Source organism: Myotis yumanensis, unplaced genomic scaffold (assembly GCF_028538775.1).
Source record: "Myotis yumanensis isolate MYYU_CA2020_CCGP unplaced genomic scaffold, mMyoYum1.0.hap1 SCAF_3, whole genome shotgun sequence".
NCBI lineage: Eukaryota > Metazoa > Chordata > Mammalia > Chiroptera > Vespertilionidae > Myotis > Myotis yumanensis.
Window position 1 is genome coordinate 21,969,245 of NW_027223754.1, and position 17,634 is coordinate 21,986,878.

The following is a 17,634-nucleotide window of genomic DNA, read 5'->3' on the forward strand; positions in this document are numbered from 1 at the left end:
TAAAAATCTATATTTTTGTTGATTTTAGGGAGAGGAAGGGGGAGGGAGAGATAGAAGCATCAATGCATCAACATCCATTGCTTGCCTCCTGTATGCCACCTGCTGGGGGTTGAGCCTACAACCCAGATATTATGTGCCTGACTAGGAATCAAACCAGGAACCTCTTAGTCCATAGGACTATGCTCAACCACTGAGCCACACCAGCCGGGCAGGATCTCAACTTTCTTGAGCCTGACTGGTCCCAGCCAGCCTATTTGTTTAAGCCAGTGGTCGACAAACTGCGGCTCACGAGCCACATGCGGCTCTCAGGCCCCTTGAGTGTGGCTCTTCCACAAAATACCACGTGCAGGCACGAATGTACAGTGTGATTGAAACTTCGTGGCCCATGTGCAAAAGTTGGTATTTTGTGGAAGAGCCACACTTAAGGGGCCAAAGAGCCACATGTGACTTGCAAGCCGCAGTTTGCCGACCACTGGTAAGCTGTTAGCTCCAGGTTTTTATATTATTTTATTTTTATTTTTTAAATCCTCACCTAAGGATATTTTTCCAATGACTTTTAGAGAATGAAAGGCAGGGACAGAGAGAGAGAGAAACATTGACATGAAAGAAATACATCAATTGGTTGCCTCCCGCATGGGCTTAACCAAGCCTGGGAATCCAGTCTGCAACTCAGGTATGTGCCCTTGAACAGAATCAAACCTACAGGCTTTGATTCTGATATTCTGTCCACTGAGCCAAACCAGCTAGGGCTTAATTTTATTTTTTTACCCTTTTGAACCATCTCTAACCCTGAGGTGCAGCCACACTAAGGACACTGATTAGAAGACTACAATGTAAATTAGGGAACCCGACAGGTGCTTACTGGCCCAGAAGTGCATCTGGTCACTCTCGAGGGACTTACAGCTTTGTTCAACTGAAGACTTTCTGGCACCAGGCGGCCCTTGTCAGATTAGCCTAACAAATCACCTGCCAGCTCACTGTTTTTTCTTCTTTGGCCGTCTGGAGAGGGTCACAGTGACATGGGAGCCACAGATCCGACTGCCAGCACTTAGATACAGAATGTACAGTGGCCTGCAGGATAATGCCTGGGAAAGCTGAGGCCCTGGGTTTAGCATGACACAGCAGGATTTGGACAAGGGCCCCTGGGATGTGGTGTGTGTGTGTGTGTGTGTGTGTGTGTGTGTGTGTATGTGTTGAAGGTTGGCAATGCAAGAAGAGAAAATTGTGTGTGCTTAGGAATTGTGTGTTGGCACTAGTCAGACCTTGCTCTTTTATAAAACTATATAGTTTTTCAAAGAAAATTAATGATTCACTAATATTAGCAGTATATCACTTCTCCCAGTATATTTGTGTTGATCTATTTATGACTGATGAGAGCTGGGAAAGGTCTAAGAGAGTTTAATCTACTTGCAAACTAACAAGTTAACCTGCCACAGTCTCATAGATGCTGGCAGAAGACACAAAACCACTGGGTCAGAGACACAAAATAGTTACTCAGAATGACAGCAGTAGCCTCAACAATTTTGTGCTGGTTATCCAAGTCTTCGTTCCCACCAGGTGACATGAAAAGGGCCAAGTGATACCTGTACCACCTTTATAAGAGAGGAACTGAACTCTTTCATAATGGACAGTGAGCATGCCTTCTCTTTACTCTAGTGGGAGACATCATCTCTGTCTTTCAATGCTATTCTCAGCACAAAAATTTCTAAAGCAGTAGACTTAGAACAAAGGCCTTCGGTGCCTCTGCTGGCACTCTAACAAGGACCCATTCTATTACTCCAGAGGCTGCTCACTGGGGTCTGAGTCACAGCCCCAGGCCAGTACAGATTTGCTAATGGGTAACATGGCTACTGCTGCACTGGCCTCAATTAGGATAATTTTTCTGAGCCCTTGCTACTCAAAGTGTAATCCATGAATCAGCAGGAATAGCAGCAGGAGCATTTGGAAGCTTGTTGGACATGTAGACTCTCAGGCCCCATCCTAGAACCACTGAATCAGAATCTGTATTGTAACAAGATCCCCAGGTGATTAATACGTGCATTAAATTTTGACAGGTACTTCTTTAACTCATTCTGGACCCAGATAATCTAGGAACCCAAGTAAACACCAAGCCACCTGCGGCATAGAATTATGACAAGGACTACAACTGGAGTGACCGTATGCTCCTAGTTATGCCTAGTGAGACTGCCCCCTTTTACTTCTAAAGTGTCCTAGTTTGAAAGATAAATTATATGAGGGTGACTGTCTGGACACTTGCCTGGAGAAAATGAGCCTGAGGTACAAGGATATACCCTTGATGATGAAGGTGCCCAAGAGGGATTCATATCTTTAAGGGACGAAGAAGATACTTGGAAAGAAAACATGTCCTGAAGTAGGGGCAGGTCCCACATTGATGCCAAAGCAGGCATCAGACCCTTTCATCAAATGGTCACACCTTGGTCTGCATGTATTCTTAAGGCAATTCCTGTATTCTTAAACCTGTCTGCCTGTCTTTCCCTATTCGCCTCTTTTGCCTTGCAGAAAACCCTTCCAACATCCACTTTATTGAACAGCTTGGTGGAATGGAAGGGCACCTCTCAGGAACAAGCCTGCATCTCAGCACCTCCTTTTCCACGGGCTCGGTCTTTTCTGGCAGCTTCTTGGATTCCCTCCTGGCCACAGTAAGTGCAGCTAAGCTGAAGAGCCCCCAGGGCCACGTCCCTGGCCCAGGAGAGAGTGGATGCTGAGGCCCTGGGTAGATGATGATAATGTCTCACAATTCTAAAGTCTCTTTGACTTTTCAAAATGCTTGTTCACATACAGTATTTCATCTTTTCTCACAACTACCTGGCAAAGACAGCAAAATCTTTCCATTTTCAAGATTAAAAACGTAAGAGCGGGAACACTTCATACCAGGGGGAATGAGCGGGTCTGCAGTGCGTCTGCCTTTCAGCTTCCAGTGCCTCGGCCCTTTGGTGTCAGAGCTTAAGAGATGCTGTTTTCTCTTCTCTTTAAAATATCCCCAAAGCTTACTTGGAAACCATCCATAAAGGGGTTTGGAGTTTAAGGCGAAGCTTTGGCCTTTGGTGGTGTGAGTCTTGTTCAGAGCTAAGTCAAATCTCCCTCTCCTCTACCCTTCCCTTGGAGTGGATTTTGGACTACATGGTTGCTCTTCAGCTCTCAGCACCTCTTTAGCCCTGAACAGACATGTTGCATCTGTTCCAGGATTTCCATAGTAGAATGAATCTATTGTGCAAATACATATTGAACAGCTACTCTGTGCAGGGCACTGCTCTAGGTTCTGGGGACTGGCAGTGATTAAAACACCAGAGTTTCTTCCAGTGTGGAGCTCATAAATCCTTGATAAAGTATGGCTCAGCAAGACAAGCACACAATACTATTTAGAGCTCCAGCCTCAAGTCTCTGGCCATGATGAGCTGAACTAGACCTTTGAAAATATTCAGAGAACCCTGTCCATACTTGCCTTCCTTCCCCCTGAACCTGGTACTGCTGGCTCAACTTGGCCTTCTAAGATGACTTCCTGTCATCCAGCCACATAGAAAGAAAGAACCCAAAGGTCAGGTCTGTGCCTTCAATTCCATCGTGTCTGATCTTCTGCGGACTTTTTTATTTTGGTCAGACTCCTGACTTTACACCTGCTTGGTAGCCTCAAAGAGGAACAGAAAATTTATGCTCTTGCATTAGGAACATTTGGGGTCACTGTGGTAGCTCCAGAATATATTCTCCAACACCCCATTTTGTTCTCCATACATATCAGAGCATCTCCTTGTGGAGAAGTGTGGGAGAAAGGCAAAGATCTGGATCTCCCCTTAAGTGAGGATGACAATTAAGGGACCAAAGTATATCATTCCCTCCAGCACAGCGGTCGCCAACTGGTGGTCCATGGACTACTGGTGGTCCGTGAGGTCCAAAAGGTTGGCGACCACTGGTTTAAGGAAACCTTTGGAGCAGTGGTCACCAACTGGTGGTCCATGGACATTGGTGGTTGGTGACGGCTGCTCTAGCACACTCCCAGGGCAGACAGTGTTAATGATCATGATTTTCTGCCTCCAGATCATACCTGCATCTTTCCCAAAACAGACCTCAAGTCAGCTTCTTCTGCTCAGTTTTGTTGTTGAGATAATGTTCATAGAGCAATATGTATGATATGAATAGTAATAACTGCATCTCAAGCACTCACTTTGCGCCAAGGTCTTTGCTAAGAGCATTACATACCTACTTACCACTTTTAATTCTCCTATCAACCCAATTAGGAGAATACAATTATGAGCCTCGTTTTACAGATGAAGAATCTGAGCATTAGAGGGTTAATAACGTACCAAAGGTCACAGCCCTTAGAGATGACAAGTTGGTTTTCAGACCCAAATTTGTAATGATTACAGAGTAAGACCACAAATGACTGACACTCCAGAAATCTCTCTCTGTGATGATGACTATTTTTCCAGTACATTGATATTGATGCTTTGCGTAGAGGAGCCTGTTGCCCAGAGTGCTCTGGAGTTGCTGGGGAAACCTGCAGGGAAGATGTGACCAGGACATGCCCACCCACACCTTCCCTCATCAGAACAATTCTGCTTTCGTCTGGGTCATGTATGAGGCTCCTATGTAAGATGTGATTTGGAGAAGGAGTTTTGCTGTTACGACGACTTTGAAAACCCCTCCCTAGAAGTTAGACCATATGACCAACAGAGAGACATAAAATAAATGAACAAGAATGCTGCTCTCCTCTACTCTGAGGCAGGTTTCCAATTTCAAGTCAGGAGTCCTGTATGGGAGATAGGAATCGGCCATTCCACCCCATTTTGCATATCCCTTGTGTCCCATAATTTCCCCTCCCCAAAGAACATCTTTTGGGTTTGGCTCTTCCAACCTGCTGCCCAGCTTAGTGCACCAAGAAATGTGTCATCAGAGGATATGATCAGAATCAAAATATTTCTTTCTCTGATGCCCATACTGCCCAGGAGGGCAAGGCTGAATCAGATGGATTCAGAACAGACTCCCCCAGGAAAAAGGCAGCTAACACCTCGGGAGTTTCTGAAACAAGATGAGATCACCAGTCTTGATTTCCAACCTAATATTTAAGGGCCCTCTTTCTTCTCATGAATACTCAGAAGACATAATGGCACCTTTCCTCCTTTTCCTCCAAATTGTCCTTAAGAAACACAAAGAAGATTGAACATGCAAGTCCCGAGGACAGAGCAAAGCCTGAATGAACTTGTCACTGATGTTTTTATTTAGATTTTCAAGAAGGTATTTCCTACTTTCCCTTGATATACCTGTGATTTTTCTTTTCAACCTAATGTAATGTGGTTTCCCTTCAAATCTCTTGACTCAGTTGACACTGTGGCTTCAGGTATCCCCTGGTATATACTACTGTACACTCCTGCCCCCATTGCAGAAACATTCCTGTAAGGTATAATTCACTTTCAATCCTCTGTTTTTTCAATGCTATAAAAGTGAAAATATGGAGAGGCATTCAGCCCCATAAGCAGGATTCCCATGTGGCTTTACAATAGAACTTCAGAACTGGACTCCAATTGGGGAGCATTTCCCTTTATTTGTAAGAAAGTGAGGCCCACAGAAGTGACATGACTTTATCAAGGTCACTCATCTTGTGAGTTGCAGTTTTCCTACCATATTGCCTCATTCTCAATTAGAAGTATTTCTCAAAGAATGTTTGATCTTAAGTCTTTTTAAGATTCTCAGAATAAAAAGCAGCAAGTGGCTAAGATGTTAGTACCTATGTTATTAAGTAATAGTCCAGGTTATGAGAGAGGACTCAAGCTTAATTTGTGGCTAAAAGTTAAAACACTTTGGGGTGCAACATTTTCTAACACTGGAAGTCCAAATTCTAGTCAATAGGATTGTGTTAGAAACACTGTTCAAGTTTAGAAATCCTAAAATATTTCAAGTACTTTTCAATTTTCATATTTTCTTGAGAAATAATAAATGGGAGAAAGAGAGGGAGAAATTAAAAAAGAAAGAGACCAAGAAGGCCAATACCATAGAACCCCAAATGATAAAAATACGAGACGAGCCCACAGAGTAAGGGTGACATGTAAATCCCATTAGTTTCCCCTATATACATTGCAATCCTTTTGATGTCAAAACTGAAGACGTAATATATTCAAAAGCTAAGCCTCTCTCAGTTAAATATGTCAAGTACATGTTTACTTGTGACACCAGGATAACCCTGGAATTTACTCCTTTCTTTAATCAGTGGGGAATTATTCTAAGAGCATTATTTGATCACTCTACACTATGGTCACTTGTTCTTAAATGGATGTGGCTCAACCAGGATTTACATCCTCTGCTCCCTTCTGGATCTCAGGTAGCCAGTTAACAAGCAGACTTCTGGGTGGGAGCCAGATGGAACAGAGGAGAAATGTGAGGCATTTCACCTCCAGGGATGCCTTTAGTCTGGATGTTAGTGTGGAGGAGGCATTTAAAGTCATCTTTTAATCTGAAAAATACTATGAAGTATTGTTGTTTTTCCTGATGAATTTATATAGGTTTTATTTCCTAGGTCACCTTGTCTCAATAGCCTCTTCATTTTTACTAAAAATACTTGTATATTTGTTAAAATTCAACTGCCAATTGCAGTCAATATTCTTACAGTTTTTGGACAATGTCTGGTTCAATGCACTCCTGAGGGTGTGAATGTTAAGGAGACACAGTCCATCCTCTAAAAGGGCACATAATTTAGGAAAGTGTTGCCCAGAATCGGAGGACCACCAGTGTCAGAACCACCAAATGTGCCCTTTAATTCTGATTCCCTTATCTGTCCATAAACTCTGACCCAGTAGAGCTGGGATCCCAGAAATCTGCACTCATGAATATCCCTCCAGGTGATCCAGATACATAAGAACTAATGTTGAAGACAACAGGATTTAGTAATGTGTGCTGTATATCTCATTTAATCCTGCAGACAAGTGCTCAAAGGTGGGTATTATTATATCAGCTTTAAAGATTATCTGACTGTTGCTGAGAAAGAACACATGAATTGTCTGAAGGTATTCAGCTAGGACGTGCCAGTGCAAGATTCAAACTCAGGTGTGTTTCAGACAAACTACTAATATAAAATAAAGAAGAATGAAATAGAATGAAAGCCAGTGGCCATGGGACCACAAAGGAAGGGTAACTTTATTCTGATGAGGAGGCCAGCATGGAGTTTGCCATGCTGATGAGAAGTGAACCAGCTGTTCCAAAGCAGAAGCATGATGGAGTAAATGTACAGCATGTGCAACTACAAATGGACAATTACCATGTCTTGGAGCTCCTTCAGATGTTGGCCCTGGAGGGTCCGTGATGGAGGAGATGAGCTTGGTTTTGCATCAGGGAACTGACTCTGAAGTTTAGAGGAGATGAATAGCATGATCTGATTTATTTCTAGAAAATCTCTCTGTCTGGAAGCTTTTTGCACAGTAGATTTCAAATGAGAAGAAAAACAAGGAAAATCAATAAAGTTGTCTATATTATAACCCAGGCTTTAGGAGATAAGTGCCTGAGTTTGGGAGTAGATAAAGTGAATAGTAAAATTTCTAGAATAATAACAATTGATGTTATTGCTAGAATTTATAATAAAAACAAAATTATTTAACTTTATATAGGTCATATATAAGCATATAAATTCTCATTTCTACTGGAGTAAAAGTCTCATAAAACAAATGGTAGATAATTTAAAATATTACATATTCAGTAGACCTGAGAAACCTAATGGCTAATATATTATACTTCTATTTGCATATATGGTAATGCCTGGTCTACACTGAATTAGGTAAGAATCCTTTGAAAAAGAAGTTTCAGAAAATGGGTAGGGTTATTCAGCCTCAAGGTACTTTCAGAATAAGAAGTTGGCACACATGTCTTCCTTTGGTTTCATTTTGATGCCAAAGATTTTAAAATTCCATTCATTTATTCAATAGTTACAATCTGCACAGTATTCGATGGCAGCTGTGGGATATCTAAATAGTGAAAAGACCTGTACTCAAGTAGGTCACAATCAAAAGGAATATAAGTAAATTCACAGCCAAAGGATTCAGATATGGATGACAATATCAGTAGATCCCTAAAGAAAAATCTATAGAAGTCCTATTGAATATCACGTTCACTAATAAAAGACAAAGATGCTAATTGGCTGTACCTTCGCTATGCCCATCAGCCAATCAGAAGAGTAGGCAAATTAACCCAACAAAGATGGCCGTTAAATTTGCATACTGCAGGTGGGGCAGGACAGCGCAATCTGCCGCCCACCCACCGCCATCCAGGCCTCCCTTGTGTGACCCGGGGCAGCGGGGCGGGACAGCACGATCAGCCTCCCACCCCGCCACCATCCGGGCCTGCCATCTGCAACCCAGTGCGGGATCCGGGCCTGCCATCTGTGATCCAGGGAGGTGGGGCAGGCACCATGGGATCGGGCCTGCCATCTGCTGCCCGGGGAGCGGGCCTAAGCCAGCAGGTGGTTATCTCCTGAGGGGTCCCACAGGTCGGGCTGAGGGACACCCCCCCCCCCCCCCGCCAGTGCACAAATTTTTGTGCACCGGGCCTCTAGTCTACACTAATAAAAGAGAAACATGGTAATTAGCGTACGACCACTACCCTTCCCATTGGCTAATCAGTGAATATATACAAAGTAACTGTCAGCCAAGATGGCGGCCGGCAGCCAGGCAGCTGATGGGAACAGGGAGGCTTGCTTCCTTCAGTGACAGAGGACTCCAACGTTCCCCGCCGGCCTCTGAGCTTCAGTTGGAAACATAGTAACATTTACAGAAGATAAACAAAACTCCAGAAAGCTCCTGTCAGTCAGCCGGGATCTCAGAGCTGGAGTCGCAACATTGTTTCGAATACAGAAAACAAAGGCCAGAAATCTGCTTTCAGCGGAGCCTCAGAGAGAAAGCCGGCTCTCAGCTCCAGTGACAGCCATAGAAGGTAAATAAATGCCAGAATAAAAAAAAAAAAAAAAAAAAGGAGAGGTTTGGAGCTCCAGTCGCCCGCCAGGCTGAAAACGGCCCTCAGCCCCTCACCTAGACTGGCCAGGCACCCCAGTGGGGACCCCCACCCTGAAGCAACAAGATGGCGGCTAATTTGCATACTGAAGGCAGGCGGCAGCAGGCAAGGCTGTCTGCGGTCTGGGACCCAGATCTGTGACCCTGCCGGGCGGGATCAGCGGAGCCGCGAGGCCTCCCGGCACCAGGATCAGCGTGACAAGGGGCAACGCCCAAACGCCCTGATTGCCCTGCAGCTCTGTGTGTGACAGGGGGCAGCGCCCCAAACCCCCCCCCCCCCCCCCCACGGGCCCTGCTCTATGTGAGACGGGGTAGAGCCATACCTCCCCATCGGCCCTGCCCTGAGTGTGACAGTGGCGGCGCCCCAACCTCCTGATCGGCCCTGCCCTGAGTGTGACAGGGTGTGGCGCCCCAACTCCCCCCCCCCCCCACGGACCCTGCTCTGTGTGTGACAGGGGGTGGTGCCCCAACTCCCTTATTGGCCCTGCTCTGTGCGTGACAGGGGGGAGCTCCCCAAACCCCTGATGGGCCCTGCTCTGTGTGTGACAGGGTACGGAGCCCCAACCCCCCTGATGGTCCCTGCTCTGTGTGTGACAGGGGGCAGCGCCCCAACCCCCTGATCGGCCCTGCTCTGTGCGTGGCAGGGTGTGGCACCACAACCTCCCCATTGACCCTGCCTTGAGTGTGACGGGGCAGTGCCCCAACCCCCCAATCGGCCCTACCCTGAATGTGACTAGGGGTGGCATCGCAACCTCCCCATCCGCCCTGCTCTGTGCATGACAGGGGGCGGCGCCCCAACTCCCCAATCGGCCCTGCTCTGAGCCTGACCAGGGGCTGCACCTAGGGATTGGGCCTGCTCTCTGCCACCCGGAAGCAGGCCTAAGCCAGCATGTCGTTATCTCCTGAGTGGTCCCAGACTGCGAAAGGGCACAGGCCAGGCTGAGGGACCCCCCCCCCCCCCGAGTGCACAAATTTTTGTGCACCGGGCCTCTAGTATATAATAAAAGCCTAATATGCTAAGTGTCCCATCATCCTGTCAGCCATTCAATCAATCAAAGTGTAATATGCTAATGATATTCTAAGGCTGCTCAACTGCTTGCTATGACAAGCACTGACCACCAGGGGACAGACAGTCAACTGGTCGACCAGTCACTATGCTGTGCACTGACCACCAGGGGCCAGACAGCCAACCAATCCACCAGTCACTATATCACAGACTGACCATCAGGGGACAGATGCTCCAACCAGTAGGTTAGCTTACTGCTGAGGTCCAGCTGATCGGGACTGAGCAAGATGGGCTGGACATGCCCTGGAGCCCTCCCAGGGTCCCTTCCTGGCTGGTCAACCTCTGGCATCCTTCCCCAGCCCCGATTATGCACTGGTGGGTTCCCTTAGCCTGGACTGCATCCTCTCGCAATCCAGGACCCCTCAGGGGATGTCTGAGAGCTGGTTTCAGCCTGATGGCAGAACAACCAGTCGATTGATGTGAACCGACCACCAGGGGACAGACGCTCAACACAGGAGCTTCCCCCTGGTGGTCAGGGCGCTCCCACAGAGGGAGCGCCGCTCAGCCAGAAGCTGGGCTCATGGCTGGCAAGCACAGCAGTGGTGGCAGAAGCCTTTCCTGCCTCCACAGCAGCACTAAGAATATCTGACTGACGGTTTAGGGAGTGGGCTTAAGCTGGCAGTTGGACATCCCCCAATGGCTCCTGGACAGCGAGAGGGCGCAGACTGGGCTGAGGGAACCCCCTTCCCCCCAGTGCCCAAATTTTGCGTACCGGGCCTCTAGTTTTAAATATATGTAGATGATTACTAGGGTATCTGTGGCCTGGCATACGCCTCTAGTTGTTTTTGGGAGAGGGGATATACTTGGTGTCAGTATAATTACCCATTTCTTTCTTCATTATAGTGTAACCTCCAAGAGAGCAGGAACTAGGTCAGTGTTATTTTCTCTGCACATTGCCTAACCCAGCACCCTATCCACACTGCCAGCTTTTAGCTAATTTTAATAATGGTAATGAGAGACACTGCTTTGCACCATCGGGTCTATTTCTTCAAGAATATACAAATCCACTGTTTAGGAGCTGGCTTTTCTGAGTTAACACATGACTTGCCCTTGCTTTCCAGGCCTTCTACAATTATCATGTCCTGGAGCTCCTTCACATGCTGGTGACAGGAGGGATAAGCTCCCAGATGGAACAATATTTGGATAAGGAAATGGTATGCGGGCCTTCTAAGAGCTGCTCTACATTGTTGTCCAGAAGGAAGCGCTGTAAGCTGGGGCTTCTGTCCTTAAACCAAACCATTTTGTCGGATATTAAAGTGAGTTTCCTGCTTCTTTTTGTCTCGAATTTATGAAAGTGGTCTAGGCTGTTTGGGTCTGTAGATAGCTTATAGCACAGAAATAATAACAATAACAACAACAAATTAATACAACTCATATTCAAAGAGTATTGTACAATATCCAGTGAATTTTCACCCGTGTCATATTTGTCTTAACAATGCCGGGAGGTGGGTAAAGCAGTTGTTATTATCCCCATCTTCCAGATAAAAAAATCCAAGTCTTCAGGATGCATCAGAGAGGTCCAATAACTTGTACGTTGACAAGGGTATCAATAATAATTGTAACAGCTAATATTTACTAAGCATTCCTCCTGTGTCTGACTGCTTTTGTCCCCCAACTTAATCTGTCTGAGGATTTGCATGGTAAACATTGTTACTAGTCCCACTGCATAGATCAAAAAGCTAAGGGCCAGGGAACCAAATGCTCACCCGAGACCACATTGTCTACCAGTGACAAAGCAGGGGTGCCTCTACGGCAACCTGACCCAGCTCTTCCCCCTCTCCTTATACTTGAAACACTAAAGAAATCTGATCAGGTCAGCGGAAATCAGGCAACTGATTGGGCTAGCCAGCAGAAAAGCCTTGAGTTTTCTTTCTTTTTTTAAAAAAAATATTTTTATTGATTTTTTACAGAGAAGAAGGGAGAGGGATAGAGAGTTAGAAACATTGATGAGAGAGATCGACCAGCTGCCTCCTGCACGCCCCCCAAGTGGGGATGTGCCCGCAACCAAGGTACATGCCCTTGACCGGAATCGAACCTGGGACCCTTGAGTTCACAGGCCGACGCTCTATCCACTGAGCCAAACCGGTTCGGCAGCCTTGAGTTTTCTTATCCCACTGGCCTGGTGAACAGTAGACTGGTAGCAGATAACAGTCCTGGCAGACTCCAGTGGAGCATCTGGCATTTGGGGGTCAGAGTCGAGTGCAGCCTGGGAATGAGTAATCTATTGATCAGTGCGGTGCTTTTGGATTTAGTTTGCATTGACACTGAATTCAGCTCTGCAGTGTAACTGTAGGGGCAGGCCTTCCTAAAGAAACTTCTTTTGTTGGTTCAGAGGACATCAGCAGAACCCCTTTCACAAGAGGCAGTCTCTTCCAAGCCTCTGTGCCTGGTATGTCTCAACAGATATGGGCTCTGTGCATCTGACTTCCAGGTGCAAACAACATTCCAGAGTTCCTTCAATAGAGTCCAGTCCTTTGTCCTCTTGTGGTCCTGGATTCCTTGCCAAAGGTTGACTTGTGAGTGATTATATGCCCAGGACAACAGGCACTGGCAATTTCCTGTCAGTATCAGAGGTGACAGTGGACTGGTCAACACACGTCTTTCTTTCTCCACTTAGGTCTTGTCCTCACCTTGTCCTTTGCTCTAGGGAGAACTGAAAGACTGCTCTCTTTTTACTTCACTGAACCCATTAGCTGCTGCTTTTGAACCTGCTGTGCACTTGCAGAGCCTTTGTTGGCTGTACCCTGAGAGCAGTGTCAAGAGCAGTGCTTGGAGCTATAATCTGTTGTAGAGTGGGATAAGAAGATCGCTCCCTGGAGGTCACTTAACACCCTATTTATGTACCCTGAAAATGGAATGTTCCAACCTGTTGTTCATTGTTACTTCCTAATGGTAACCAAAATCACAGTGGTACTAAAGAGGAGCATAAGGACTTGCCACACCACACCAGACACTCTTGAAAGACCAGAGTGATAAACACAATCACTGGGATTAGATGCTCAAAACTAATCATAAGCTTCACTTCCAAGCCACTTGATGCTGCCACCATATAGATGTTAGGAGATGATGTCCAGGTCTTCCAAACCCTACAAGTAAAGGCAAATGACACTCCAGTAGGGCTTGTCATTGCTTCATTAAAATGCCAAGAGACATGTTTTTCTCTTCTCTCCCCAGCCAAAAAAGACCTTTGGGCAAGTTTTCTGTGGCTTGTTGAATAATTTTGGAATCCTATGCCTTGGCCTATACCGCCTGATAGATGACCAGAAGCACAATCCGGAGCACAAAAGGGGAGTATGCTAGTTTGGAAAGTGCTAGCTGCACATCCAAGCATAAAAGCCAAAGCTGCTATATTCTATGTGAAAGAGAGGTCCAGAACTCAGAATACCACAGTTGCAAAGAAGGGTGCAAGGAAGTAGATTATGATGGTGTAGGAATAAGGAAGAATGCATGTAAATGACATGAATAAATCCTGGTAATTATGTTCTAATATAAGCCATGTAACAATGGCATCTCTGTCCCTAGTGAAAACTGAAATGTAACCCAGATTTTGAATCTGGTTATTTTTTTCTGTGTTTTTTGTTTTGTTTTGTTTTGTTGTTGTTTTGTTTTGTTTTGTAACTTAACCCATCCTTGACTATGGAATTTTTTAAAGCTAAATGCCACTATTCACATTGGAAAGATTTACTTATTTTATGCTGGATTCCTTAGGTAAATATTTACTGAGTGCCTCATTTCCAGCCACTATGCTTCATACACATTAATTATGGAAATTATATATTCAAATTTAAGGTTAAGGAAAGATCAATTTGACAACAATGGGGAAGATACAGGAAATGTACATAGAGGACAGGAGGAGAAAAGAGAGTATACAACAGTATACAACAACACAGTAATGTAGGTCTGATCTAAGATTCACACAGTGGGAATGAATAAGAGTTCATAGAGGAGGAAAAATTAAAAATATTAGAGTGGAAATAGATTGATATAAACTCATTCAGGAAGAAGGGGAAAGCAGCGAAATTACTCAAAATGGAGTAGTATTGAATAGAAGGAAAGATCATCTCTGTTCATAGGAGAAAAGAAGGAAAAGAATGGATGCCAAGCAAATTTAGCTATAGATGATGGGGTGTGCTTAAGGGAATTTTTAATGTAACACTAGGGTTTCTCAGTAAAGTACAGGGATAGCCATTGCTGAGAGGAAAGATGGAGGAGGAAGTATTACCGGGAGTGGAGAAAGAGGTAAGAGTTTAGATTAACTATGAGAGGAATGGTAGGAGAGGTTTACTGTGGATCTGTAGAAGCAATTATAGACTGTAATGTGAAAGGACAAAGGATTAGAAGTCTTGATGAAGTTAAAGAGTAGATGTACTCAGCATGGGAATGAGAGTAAAAGAGTGATAGGAAGTTACTGTCGGACAGTAATATATTGAAGCATAAGATTTTAGAGGTGAGACATGTCAGGATATTATAATATCCAGCATGTGTCCAGGAAAGTGCGCTTTGGAGATAAAGATCACTATAGTGGAAGTCAAAAAAATATGACTGTATGTTGGATTTTAAACCACATAGAGGTGTGTGAGATGATGGAGGCACTGGCTTGAGGTATCCCAAGTGCCAAAGGCCTAAATAAACATGTAGGGCTATAGATGACACCGGTGAATCAAGAGGGAGGGTGATAGGACTGTAGAGCCCTAACCACAAAGATGGTGAGGGGGCAGTGATGTTCTGGAAGCAGCACTGGGGAGAATGAATAATGTGGATCTCTCTTTCTCTCTGTCTCTCTCTCTCTCTCTGTCTCTGTCTCTGTCTCTCTCTCCCTTCCAGCCCTCCCTCTCTCTGCCTGAACTCTATCCCCTCCCCTGACACCTCTGGCAAACCTGTGGCACATGGTAATTGGGAGAATATGCCATCCATACCTGAGAGAACCTCAGGGAAGGAAATGAGATTTCTGCTTTATAGGGAGTATGTGATTATAGTTGACCTTGTTTAGGATATTATAGAGGTTACAGGGGATTTAGTGGAAAAGATAAAAGTGGGAAGATTATTCAGTAAAAGAAAGTCAACCTTGAATTGAGATTGGTGTTTGGGAAAGGAGAGGTGATCACCTGGGGTGGCAATGAAGACACACAGGATGAAAGTCATGAAAGGTTATCCTGGCTTGGCATTCTGACATGAGCACTGGTGTATTAGTTAATGTAACTCACTTGCATTGATGATTTGCTCTGTGCCTGATACCATGTAAGGCATCCTGCCTCCCTGCATTCTTTCCATGCAGGTCCAGGCTCTGGGTGTTCTTTAAGGCTCCTCAACACTCACTAGTTACATACCAGTCAAGGTTTCAAATACAACTTTACTTTAATTTTTGTTTCTTTTCCTCATTGATCAAACTACATTCTATGTGAAAGTTGGTGGCATAAGCATTAGGGTAGGCCCAAGTCAGGATGGAAATATTGGGAATGCACATAATCGCCCACTTTTGATTAAGCTCAGTATTGTGCCAGCTGAAGTCCTTAGTGTAGTGGATATTGAAAACAAAGAAGCCTGGAGTCAGAAAGGTCTTTAGAGCTCTATCAGTCCAAACCACAGCCAAATCCCTCTCCCGTTAACATAATGAGAAAAGCAAGGCCCAGAGAATGGAAATGGTGTGTATAAGAGTGGTTAGTGTCAGAGGTGGGGATAAAAACTAGTCTCCCAGTTTCTAGTCAAGGACCACTCTGACTACACTAGTCTCCCAGTACAGACACACTAATCACACAAAAAACAACAACAATGAAGCAAAGTGAAACAGCGACATTCCCTCTTTGGGCCCATCAAGATGACTGCTGCACTTTGGCCATTGCCTGTTGCCACCCTGTTCCAGCCGTGGAGGCTCTGACTCATCTTTGCCTTTTCTTACAGGTTTGTGATTATCCGGCCAGACAATGAGTTTAATCTGCTGCCCTCGGATCTTGTGTTTTGTGCCATCCCTTTCAACATTTCTTGTGATGGAAAGGATAAATCCTCATATCCAGGTTTTAGTGAAAACATAAATATAGTACCACAGGCCTCAAAGGCAGCTGCAGGCATAAATAACCCTCCCACAGCCAACCCATTTGGCCAGACGACAACACAGCTATCGAACACACCAGTCCATTTATGGGAGCCAAAAACTACCCCCCTTGGTAATTCTAAGCAATCCATTTTGACTCAGAGTGGTGAACTATCACCCCGGACACATCCGGAAAAGGAAAACATGAAGGAGCCCCCTGAGGCGCTACCTGTGCCTATTCAAACTTGACCTGCTGATATTCTCCACAAGCTCCTAGCTTGCTATTTATAAGGCATCTCTGGAAATGGTGACTTTGAACAAGAAAAATAAGAATGGAAGCATGCCATTGTCATGCCCATTTCTTCATGGTTGATCAGTAAGCCCACACTATTTGGGAAGAAGCAAAAGGCTGATCCAATCCTGCTGGATCTGGTGCAATAAATAAATAAAAAATATATGATTTAAAAATTCCTCTGTAAGGAAGTTCATTGCTCTGTGTCCCTTGAGAAGAAAATGTGTTAGGTTGAGCCTTGTTAAAGAAATCCTCAGGCATTTCTGGGTTCCCCCAGTCAGAGAATATCAGCAATCAAAATAAAAATGAGAAGGATGTAAACACAGAAGACAAGAAATAAAGAGCCCCCAAATAAAAAATCTTACATTCTTTCTCCTCAAACTGGCAAACAGTAAACTAGTATTTTATTTTCTTCTCTCCTTTTCTCTCATACTTTTTCTTTCTTCATTGCTATAGGAGGTCAGAAAAACCAGATGGAGAGATGCTCCTTTGAATTAGAAACCAATTTGTGTAAAGCCAAGACCTTAGTATATGCCTAGCACAAGAATGAATATTAAAATAACTTGGGATGGAGTGGCTGGGTGAGGTCAAGTAAAATGAAATATATAACTTTCCAAATTTTCTAAATCAAGAATAAAGACATATAACAAACACATTCCAAAAGGAATCAATCCACTGCTCTATAAACCTCATCTTAACTTAGGTCATTTCATCCAGGTATTTAACTTAGGAAAGAAAAGTTCAGCACATCTAGAAAGTATTTACTCCCAATCGGTGGTCTTGTAATGATGAACTTCGTAAGCAATGCCTGCTTGCACCATAGATACCAGATAGATGGAAGGAAAGAGGAAAGAAAAAAATAAACCATGTTTCTCATAAATTGTTTTACTTAATGTTTATTATATCATTGACATTTTTAACAAGATCTTTGCTGATTAGGTATTATTACCTCTACTAGAGGCCCAGTGCACAAAATTTGTGCACGGGTAGGGTCCCTAGGCCTGACTTATGATCAGGGCAGATTGGGGCCTTCTGGCTGCCAGCTGGGCCTTCCTTTGTTCTGCCCCGCCCCCTGGTGGTCAGAGCATGTCATATCGAGTGATCAAACTCCAGGTCTCTCAGTAGAACTCCCAAGGGGATACTTTGCATTTTAGCCTTTTATATATATATAGACTAGAGGTCCAATACATGAAATTCGTGAAAGGGGCTCAGTCCTCACAGCCACAGTGGCTGCCTTCAGCTC

The 17,634-nt window shown here is 44.7% G+C and overlaps 1 protein-coding gene across 1 annotated transcript in view; it reads left to right on the forward strand.

Moving 5' to 3' along the window:
* Positions 1-16,348, forward strand: part of KCNU1 (potassium calcium-activated channel subfamily U member 1) — a 128,874-nt gene extending 112,526 nt beyond the window's left edge. Inside the window, 4 exon segments of the mRNA XM_070408066.1 lie at positions 2,521-2,660; positions 11,133-11,327; positions 13,246-13,370; positions 15,970-16,348. Of these exon segments, the coding sequence (XP_070264167.1) occupies positions 2,521-2,660; positions 11,133-11,327; positions 13,246-13,370; positions 15,970-16,348 (839 nt within the window).
* The last annotated feature ends 1,286 nt before the right edge of the window (positions 16,349-17,634 follow it).